The following is a 10,735-nucleotide window of genomic DNA, read 5'->3' as shown; positions in this document are numbered from 1 at the left end:
TCCTCAGTGAAAAGATTTTTATTATATTTCAGTTTATTTTATGGTCATTTTAAAGTATGAGAAATTAAGTTTAAAGTTGGTTAGCCACTTCGGCAGTTCCGTGTAGCACCTTAAATCGCTCAACTGTGTGTAGTACAAGTATAGGGTGTTTCAAAAACGATGTTGTTTTGGGTTTTTTAGCATACAGACAGTTGCGCCAAAACGACATCGTTTTGGTGAGGGAGCCACTTTATCACTGTCACGACACATAGATGTCATGTTATCACCATGTTAATGGATTAACGACGGAGTGACATAATTGCAATTAAATATAAACATCGATGTTAAAATTGATAAAATTAAAATGTCATTTGTATAAACGAGTCGGTGTTTAAAAAGAGTGATATTTGAAATAGAATTTATTATTATTAAATAATAATTAATAATTATCACTTTGAAAAATTGTATGGATACCTTGACACTAAGTGGCAGATCTAGGAAAATATTTAGAGTTAACACACATATATTAATAATTTAAATTTGTTGACATGATCAAATTTATGGGTGGACACAATAAAATTTCAGGGCGGGTAGACATATTTTCAAAGTAGGGAAATGGAAAAAGTGGTTGAATAATGCAATGGAAAAAAAATTCTTCACATAGTGCAATCTAACAATTATTTGTTTAAGTAGAGTGATTACTACAGTGACCACCATAAGTCTCCAAGAGCACACGACGATCTCCATAGGTCTCCAGGAACACACGGCGACCTATGGAGCTGCAACAGCGAGGGAAGAGAAAAGAGTTGCTGCAACATAGGAGGTTTTTGTTGCTACAACATAGGAGACTTTGTTGCAAGGAGCACTTGACGACCTATGGAGCACTTGACAATCAATGAGATCACTGTAGCAAACACAACATTTCAAGAAATAATTTGATTAGAGCTCTATATGAAGAAAAAAATTTCCAAAGCCCTACATAAGCAAGGAAGCCGTAGGAAAATATATATTAATAAAGAAAACTTTAAATTTTAATTAAAAAAATCAAATTTAAGGAAATTTTAAGATGACAGATACTCAACCTACAGTCAATGTACATCCGCCAATGTTGACATTTGACAGCGTCCAGAAATCTGAGCTAAGGTCACCTGGTTCGGTTTAATTTTCCAAATGGGTTAAACCGATTGAGCTCAGATATTTTAATTCGTTCGTGAAATGGCCGACAAGGCGACAACAATAAACAAGGAAAGCGCGTAAAGAAGATAAAAAAAATATCCCTCCCGTACTATTAAACTTATTTTTAATTAATTGTTTTGAAATTTACTCATAATTATTTCACGTATTGCAAATATTTAAATTTTATAAAATTTATACCTAAAAACTATTCAATTAAATTTTGTAAATATATCTTTAAATATTTTTAAAATAATCAGTAGCTAAAGTTAAAATATTTGAAAAAAAATAAAAAAGTAAATAAGAAAAGTAAATAAAAATGAAATACAATAAAAGATCATTAATTAGTAATTTTGTATTAGTCTAGTACAAAATAATATTTATTTAAAAAATAACTATCAATTACTTTGACAATAAACCCCGTATTCCTAATTTTATTAATACTCGAACTTCGAAATCTCAAGAAATAACAACTCTTTTACTACTGAGGTAGTTTAGTATGTTAAATCAGAAATTTTTATATATTATAGAATACTCATCAAATTTATTAAATTATTTAAAATATTTTTAAAAATTATGAATAATAATACATTTAAAAATTAAGATTATTTTATAATATTTTAATAAATATAAATATATTTAAAATAATAATAACTACAAAAAATATTTTATATAATTTAATAACACCCAATACATTACCTTAAACATTAAAAGAACAGTTACTTTCAGGGCCGACACACTTCCTGCTGTAAGCCGCTTTTTTCCTTGGATAAGTTTAAGCCGCTTTTTTTCCTTGGATAAGTTTAAGCGGTGTTGTCTTCGCGTTAATAAAAAAACAGCTGATTTTCAGGGCCGACTTACTTCCTTCACTTGAAAGGTGTAAGCCGCTTCTTCTTTTTCTTGGATAAGTTTAAACCACTTTTCTCAGTGTTGTCCTCGTGTATTTGTCTGTTACGAAATCAACCTTTTTAATAAATTAGATTGTTTCGTTTCAGTTTTCCCTCAATAATGGCAGGCCACAATTGTAGTTCCTCTCGTGTTTCGGACACTAGATCTTTTTCCCCTTCCATGTTCGAAATCGAGCTAAGGGCAACGTTTGTCATAGTGGACAGAAACGGTGGCGTTTCCACGGAGGTGGGGAGGATTATTTCTCACGTCATCCACGATTTCCCTTTGGAAGACCTGATTAGCGATGGGAACGGCGCCGTTTCGGACATGTTCAACTCGATGCGCATCCCAGTTCAGCCCTCGAAGGTTGAAGAAGTAGCGGCCTCCGCGGTTCGGTTGGCGGTGGCTGCGAGGGACGGAGGATGCAAGGTTTTGAGAATGCGGGTGCAGGTTGAGGCGGTTGTCGACGAGGTGCCTGACTTTGGGAACGGTGATGACACGGATGATGAAAATGAAGACGAAGAGGCGGCGGCGGTGGAGAATCTGGTGAAAGTGATGGTTGAAGGGTCGGGAAAGGATTGTCCGATCTGTTTGGAAGAGTTGACAGTGGGGTCGGAAGGTGTGTGCATGCCTTGCTTGCATGTTTTTCATGATACTTGCATTGTGGCTTGGCTCAACAAAAAGAAACATTGTCCTTGTTGTCGTTTTAAGTTGTCTTAGGTCTTAGTTAAGTTAGTTTCACCTCAATTAGCGTCCTTGTCATTATAATATATATATATAATAATATAAGTCTAATTATGTTTAAATATATAATATTTTTAAATTTATGGATAAGGAGATATTAGAATGAAAAATTCTACGATGCATGTGATGACACTCGTTTTCGTCCGGAGACTTTATTATTATTATTATATTATTATTATTGTTTATTTGTATAGGCCCTTATAAGCCCAAATTAAACCCATTTATAAAGGGGACAATCGACCAAAACCCGAAGTCCAAAACAAGCTCAAGTGACCCAAAGGAAACCATGGATTTGAAACCCTAAGGTTTCCAACAATTGTTACCACCGTTGCAAGTTGTTGCCGTCGGTCATTCTCTCTGCCATTGCCAATTGAAACCCTACTACCAGAGAACCAAGTCATCCCCAACTGCTCCACCATTGTCATCTACAACAAAACATATCAACATCATTATCCACAACACCAAATCAACAACCCATTTAAAAAACGAAAAAACCTCGGAAAATCAGATTTTATCCACCCAAATTAGAGAAACCATACTCCCCACTGCCAAATCCAACCGAATCTAATCAAACTACCCCAACCAAACCATCATTTCTCTGCCAACCTTCACCAAAAACACACAAAACTTTTTTTATATATAGCATGCAATCAACCAAAGACAAGGGGGATTTTCAGGTTTTTTAGAGAGAAATCCAACATATAAAAAAATGAGGATTCAAGTTTTTAGAGAGAAAAATGAAGGGGTTATTTGGGAAAAAAAAGGCTTGAAAGAAGAAAAAACAGAGAAAATCGAAAAAAAATGAAAGAAATGGATTTACCTTCGACCTAGTCACTCGCCGATGTTCGAAGGGTCATTCGCAGATCCAATAAGTGAAAAGGTGTGTATTGGTGAAGGGAGTAGCATACTTCCGTTTGGGCTCCATCTAACGACGAATGACGACAAATCGAAGTCCAGAAAGTAGAAGGGTTTTAAGTTATTTTGCGTTTTTCAATGCCACTCCATAGTTTGAACCTCAAATCCAGACTCCCCTCGTCGAGACGAAGCCACCGGTATAATAGGGGCTCAAAAAGTTTCCAGGGTATGGCCTACGGCGGAGCCATTCATCGAAGACGCACTGACACTTGTAGAGAGATGGGAGAGATTCTCTGTCTACCTAAAAAAGAAAAAAGGGTAAAATAAAGAGTTATATAGCCTTCTAAAAACGACATAGTTTTGAGGCATAGGTATTCTGATTTCACGCAGGGGTTAATCACGCAGAAGGCCACCCAATGTTTGTAACCTTTTCAATTTAGTTAATAAATACAACTTTTCATTTTTTTATTTCGAGCTCTTTATTTTCTACATATTTTATTTTAGCCCTATTTTGTGTTAATTGAACATTATGATTTTGTCTTCAAATTTTACGCTTGTTGTATTCTGGTCCTCAAGTCTAATTATTTCAAGTTTATGCATGTTTGAACATTTGACGTGTTATTTTTGAATTTTTCATTTTAATCCTTGCTTATTTTAGAAACTGTTATGGATGGTGTGGTTTTTAGCATGATTAGTCCTTACTCTTTTGTCATGTATTGATTTAATCCTCATTTCAAATTGGCTCAAATATGTTTTAATCCTCATACCTTTCATTGGTTCTATAGTTTGATCCCTATGATCACCATATTTATTATTTTAATCCATCATTTACATATTTGTTAATTTCTTGCTAGTTGTAATATTTTATTTTACACGAAGAATTTATGGAAATACGCCTTAACTAACAAAGAGTGTATTTCCAAGAATCGTTCGAACAAAATAATACTTTTTATATTCGATTGAATTTGTTTTTTAATATATTTAATATATATATATATTATCTAGAAATTAGGGTAATATTATTTTGTATGGAAAATCCATGGAAATGCCCCCTTAATTTACAAGGAAGGTATTTTCGAGAATTGTTCGTTCAAAATAATACCCCTTATATTTTTTTCTAAAAAATATCATAATTTAAATGTATATTCTAATTTGCCAATTTCAATATTTAGGTGACGTATAATCACTTAGGTACCGATTTCGAGCATTGTGGGGTGCTAATCCTTCCTCACGCGTAATTGACTCCCGAACCATTTTTCAAAACGAATTTCTAGTTAAATGCATATCATTTTTTATAAGGTATTTTTAGGCATTCGACCTACCTGACACAAAAATCGATGGCAACTCCAAATCTATATATTTATTCTTTATTTTAAAACTCAATCTTTTCCAGGATTAAGTTGGATCACTCCCCGCCATAGCCCTAAAAAAGCTTAAGGACAGTTCAGACAGTACGAAACATACCATACCACTAATTAAATTATCTTTATTAACCGACAACCAGTTGGTCTAGTGGAATGAGGCACTAGGTCCCTTAAGCAATGATAGGGGTTCGAACCCTAACATTTGCGAATGAAGAAAATTGGATTGGGAGAGTCATCATCGCCTCTGCAGTACCCGATCTTGATTAGTTAGTTAATAGATTGTATATCAGTTATTAATTTAAAAAAAATATCTTTATTAATTAATTATAAAAAAAGGTTAAATTACTCGTTTATTTTAGTATCTAAACTTTAATTGTTTTTAAAACCATTAATAGTAAAGCTTATGTGGTATGACATGTTAATTTTTATTTATTTTTAAATAACACGTCACTTTTTTCTTTATTCGTCGGTATGTTTTAATTAATTTTATTCCACATCACCACCTACGGGGATAAAAAGATAAAAATCATTTTTGGTCCAAGTATAGATTAAATTTAAGTCTCTTACATGAGATACAAATCACTCAACCATTAAGTAAGGTAGTTATTTAGGTAAAATTTATCACATTTTATATTTAACCTATATAACAATATCACCACAAAATCAATATTTTTATGATTATAATATTATTAAAAAATGAGACTTTAAATTAATTATCAAAAAGCTTAGCAACTCAGCTATAGTGTGAGTACTTTTTTCATTATACTGAACTTAATAGTTACTTATATCATTATTAAATTAAAAGATTATTTTTCATTTTATTAAAAGTAAAAAAATAATTAAACAATTTCTATTTTTATAAAATTTATATAAAATCATTATAAAAAATACATTTATAATATTACAAAGGTATTTATTTAATTTTTAAAATTATATTAACTATTTATTTGAAATGATATTGTTTTTAATTATTTATTTTAAATAATTTAAAATTTAGGATAAATTACATGTTTAGTATCCAACTATGATTTTGATTTCGTATAATATTATTCGAAATTAAATAAACAATTTAAAAATAATACTATTTCAAATAAATAATTAATATTATTTAAAATAAATAAATAATATGATTTTAAAAATTAGATAATTTTTTTAATATTATAAATATACTTTTTATCATAATTTTATACAAATTTTATGAATATATGTAAATTGTTTAATTGTTTTTGTTTTTATATTAAGTGAAAACTAGTCTTTTAATTTAATAATCTTATAAGTAAATATTGAGCTCGATATAATAAAACAGATCTGTATTATAGTTGAGTGACTAAGCTTTCTGTCATTATTTTAAAGTGTCTCATATTTTAATCTTATAATCATAGAAAAATACTGATTTTGTGTTGATACCGTTATATAAGTTAAATACAAAATGTGATGAAATTTAACTAAATGACTAGCTTAGCTTAACGGTTGACTGATTTATACCTGATGAAAAAGGCCCAAGTTTAAGGATGGTCAAAATACTCAAACCCAATGGGTTCTTTCCTAACCCGACCCTATATGGATCATTTTTTTTAAATTTTGAGGCTCTAGGCGGGGTATGTTACATATTATCTAACTTTTGGGCATGACATGGCTGGGTTTAAAGTAAAAAATACTGACTCGTCTTGACCAGGTTAATATATATGTATATATTATAATTTTTTTTATTTTTATACCATTAAAATATATTATTTAATTATTAAAAATAAGAAATAATTATAAAACATATTATTTAACTATTTAAAATATGATAAATAATTATAAATATATTGTTTTATTTATTTTAAAATATTAATATATTCAGGTTGGGTCGGATCGAGATTTTAGTTTAAAAATTGGGGCGGGAAAAATCCTAAAATTCATTAGGTGGGGCAAGGTAGGTATAAGATATATATTTTCAGGTTAAGGTCAGGGTTAGAGTATGCCCAAAGATCAATCATATGATGATTATAATAATACATTTATTTATTGATTTTATTGAATAAAGACATTGCCACTATTATTTTTAGTTATATGTATGTGTTTAACATAAACTGAACGATAATAAAGTCCATATAATAACATTATTATTATTATTAAAAAGATTCATAGTCAAGTATTATTATGGGCATGGACAATAATAATATGCTTAAGACTAACATGTTATTGATTGATGACAACGAGTTGTCATTGACATAGAGATGTCATAATTGATACATCATTATATTGTTAGAGAACAATGTATTGGATTGACCCACCATGAGCATATGTCTTGGATTATTAAGTAACAGTCATAACATTGCTCATGGTGATGATTATATGTATGATCCTCAGACTTGAGATCAATATTATCCCAGCATATATTATTTTATGTTTTGATATAGTTAAACATGCTCCGTAATTGGTTGCATTATAAAGACTGTTATTGAATATATCTCGATATATGTAGTGGAGTGTGTATGAGTAAGATATGATTTATCCTTCCTACATAATAGGAAATATATCATAGGCCACTTGATTGAGTGAGACTAGAAATGCATGGTCATGCTCGAATAAGATGATATGAGATATCACAAATTATTCGTTAATTATAGTCTACTTTAGATATCAAGAAACAATAGATGGGCTATACACGTGTGACTATTCAAAGACTTGTGCCTATTCTAGATATAAAGGACAAAATTATATACATAAAAGAGTTAATCACGAAGATGATATGTCGAATCATAATTTCTTGTAACTTAGGTGACAATGATAAATTGCTAGATGTCACCCTAGGATTGAAATGAGCAAAGATGTATAATTTGTTGTATGTTACTAAAATATATCTAGAGTTAATATATGTATATTTGATATACATATGATTTTAATTATCCCGAATATAGTAAGTAAACATTAAAATAATGTAGTTTTGATTACAACTCATTTAATCGATATTTCATTCGGAATAATTAAATAAGAGTTTAAATAAACGTTAAAGATTGTAATTTAGATTATAAGTCTTTAATGTATATTTAATTTGAATTAATTAAATAAGATTTTATTAATTCGAAATAACTTAAAATCTCTAATGTGTTAGGGTAATTGATATATTTAAAGTGAGGTAAGGTCTAGCAACCATTTTCTCAAAATTGATTTTGGGAAAAGTAAATTTTGCTCTCAACTGGTGTATATATGATGAGTTTCGTAAAATACAAAAATTAATTTAAACTAATCGTGTGGACATAATGAGTTTTATAAAATATAATCGAATGAAAAATAGATCCCATTGTCTAGTTCATAAGACAAGTTTTAATGTTTTAATATATTTTATGGAATTCATTATGGCAGCGCGATAAATTTCATATGTACTATAGCAAGTGACATATACCCAAATTAATAACCCAACAAATGTGTTTTCCTATTTTCTCACCTACAATATTATGAAGTATATGTTTAAAGATAACTCTTAACCATTTAACCATTTGAAGATGAACACTTATGCCCCTAACATATGTGGTACTCGAACTCGAGTCTCTTGCCATTGAGGTAGCTGGTTCGTGCTAATATTATTGAATTTAAATAATGTTTAAAGCAATTTATTTTTTATTTTCTAACATTATGCTAGAACTGACATCTTAAATTTTAGGGTAAATTGCATGATATCATTGAACTTTAAGCGGTACATTATTTATATTATTGAACCTTTAATTGCTAGTTATAACATAAAATTTTGGTTTTGACTTTAATTATATAGTTAAAATGTTAAATTTTAACAACACAATAACGTTGATGAATCTTTTTGTCACCATGATGTGATGTTCTTTCGTCATGGCTATTAAGGCTTAAATTGACGTTGTTTTAGACATTAAACTTTAAGGATGTATCAATTTTGTCAAATAAACTTTTAAAAGATTTAGTTTTAGACACAATTTTTTTTGATTAACGATAGTTGCCAATTGTAGTCCGTCAATGATCACCATTCGCAACAAGATCGATATCAATATGCTCACATTTCACACCTTTTTGTTCCCATTAGATTGGTTTTCATATAAGAGTTTGACGTACTAATACTCTGATCTCCTCTATTGGTTATATCATGAGGTTAATATTAAGGTATGTTATTCATTTTCTTGAAATAATACTTTTCACCATTCAAATTTTCGAACAAACATATCAAACTCTTTAAATTTGATAAAGTCCTCAAACTCCTAAAAATGATGATTTTTTGTTTAATTTCATTGATTATAAATGAGTTTCATAAAAAATCAATCTTATGAGAAGAAAGATAATTGAAATGTGAATGTTTTGATGCCAGTCTTGTCGCGAATGATGACATATGACATGCTGTGATTCACTACTAGTGACGAAAAATAAGTGCAGTACCTAAGAGTGAATCATTTAAAAGTTTAATGTCAAAATGGATACATCCCTAAAGTTCAATGTTTAAAATGAGATCGTTTTGGACATCAATAGCCCAACCAAAACGATGTTGTTTTGTCCATGACATCACGACATTTGTATTTTAATGACCTAGTGGTATAATTGAAGTTAAAATGGAAGTTTAGTATTATATTTAAAATAATTAAAAGTTTAATAGTATAAACAATACACCACCTAAATTTCAATGAGATAGTGTAATTCACCCTAACTATTAATATCAATGTCAAACACTTAAAATTTTAACCATATTTTTATCAAATTTCTTTATAAGATAAACTGTATCAATGTTTTTCTTTTTTTCACTTTAACTGTAGATCTTTCAATTTATTTAATCAGACTACTGAATTATTTAAATGATGTTAGTTAAGCCACATAATGTTAACATTTGATAGAAGTGCTAATATAACATTTAACAAAATTAATATAATTACACAGTTTGTTCTTAATATTTATACATTCTATCAAACAGTGCTTATATAATATTTAAAAAATAATCAGGTGATCTAGTATGATAAGGCACTAGATCCCTTAAACAAAGTCAGTTGTTAGAACCCTGGCGTTTGTAAATGGAGCAAACTAGGTTAAGAGGATCGCCCTCACCTCTGCAGTATCTGATATAGATTAATCAATTAATTGATCGGATACCATTGATTAATTCAAAAAAGTTAAGATTTTTATATTTTTAAAATAAATTTAATTTTTTAATTTATAATTAATGATTATATATAATATCGAGTCTTTTTAATTTAATTAATGATTTTATTTTTATCAAAAATAAAATATATGAATCATTTATATTTTAATTATTTTTTAACATTAACATGATTAAAATCGACTTAAATTATACATTTGGAAAATACACAATCTAATAAAAATTAATTAAAATATAAATGATTCATGTATTTTATTTTTTAAATAAAAATAAAATCATTAATTAAATTAAAAATATTTAATTTAAGATTGTATATAATCTTTGAATTATAAATTTTTAAAATCTGAAATTTATTTTAAAAATATATAAATTTTAAATTTATATTTTTAATAAGCTATATATTTTTAAAAATCCAATATTAAATATAAAAAAATGTTTGCTTTGGTGGTTTGGTATTTTTAAGTTTTTCTCGTGGATTAGGTTCAAATCCATCCAAAGCTATTTTTTTCTGACATTGACTACTTGATATAATAGTATAAGTTATTATGTAAAATATAAGTGGAGGTTTGATTAGTGACTAGGCACTTATTCTTCTGGTCCCAGTTCAGTTCTTCTCAACTCCCTTATTCTGTCTTTT

The 10,735-nt window shown here is 28.8% G+C and overlaps 1 protein-coding gene across 1 annotated transcript; it reads left to right on the top strand.

The window, feature by feature from the left end:
• The first annotated feature begins 2,142 nt into the window (after positions 1-2,142).
• Positions 2,143-2,783, top strand: LOC120204428 (uncharacterized RING finger protein C57A7.09-like). The gene has a single exon (XM_039204523.1). It carries the CDS (start codon positions 2,161-2,163, stop codon positions 2,758-2,760), a length of 600 nt encoding a protein of 199 aa, XP_039060454.1. The 5' UTR covers positions 2,143-2,160; the 3' UTR covers positions 2,761-2,783.
• Positions 2,784-10,735: the final 7,952 nt, after the last annotated feature.

The sequence above is a fragment of the Hibiscus syriacus genome, unplaced genomic scaffold (genome assembly GCF_006381635.1).
Source record: "Hibiscus syriacus cultivar Baekdansim isolate YM2019G1 unplaced genomic scaffold, ASM638163v2 tig00010888_pilon, whole genome shotgun sequence".
Classification (NCBI taxonomy): domain Eukaryota; kingdom Viridiplantae; phylum Streptophyta; class Magnoliopsida; order Malvales; family Malvaceae; genus Hibiscus; species Hibiscus syriacus.
The sequence above is the reverse complement of the archived record's forward strand: the minus strand, read 5'-3'. Positions and strand labels throughout refer to the sequence as shown.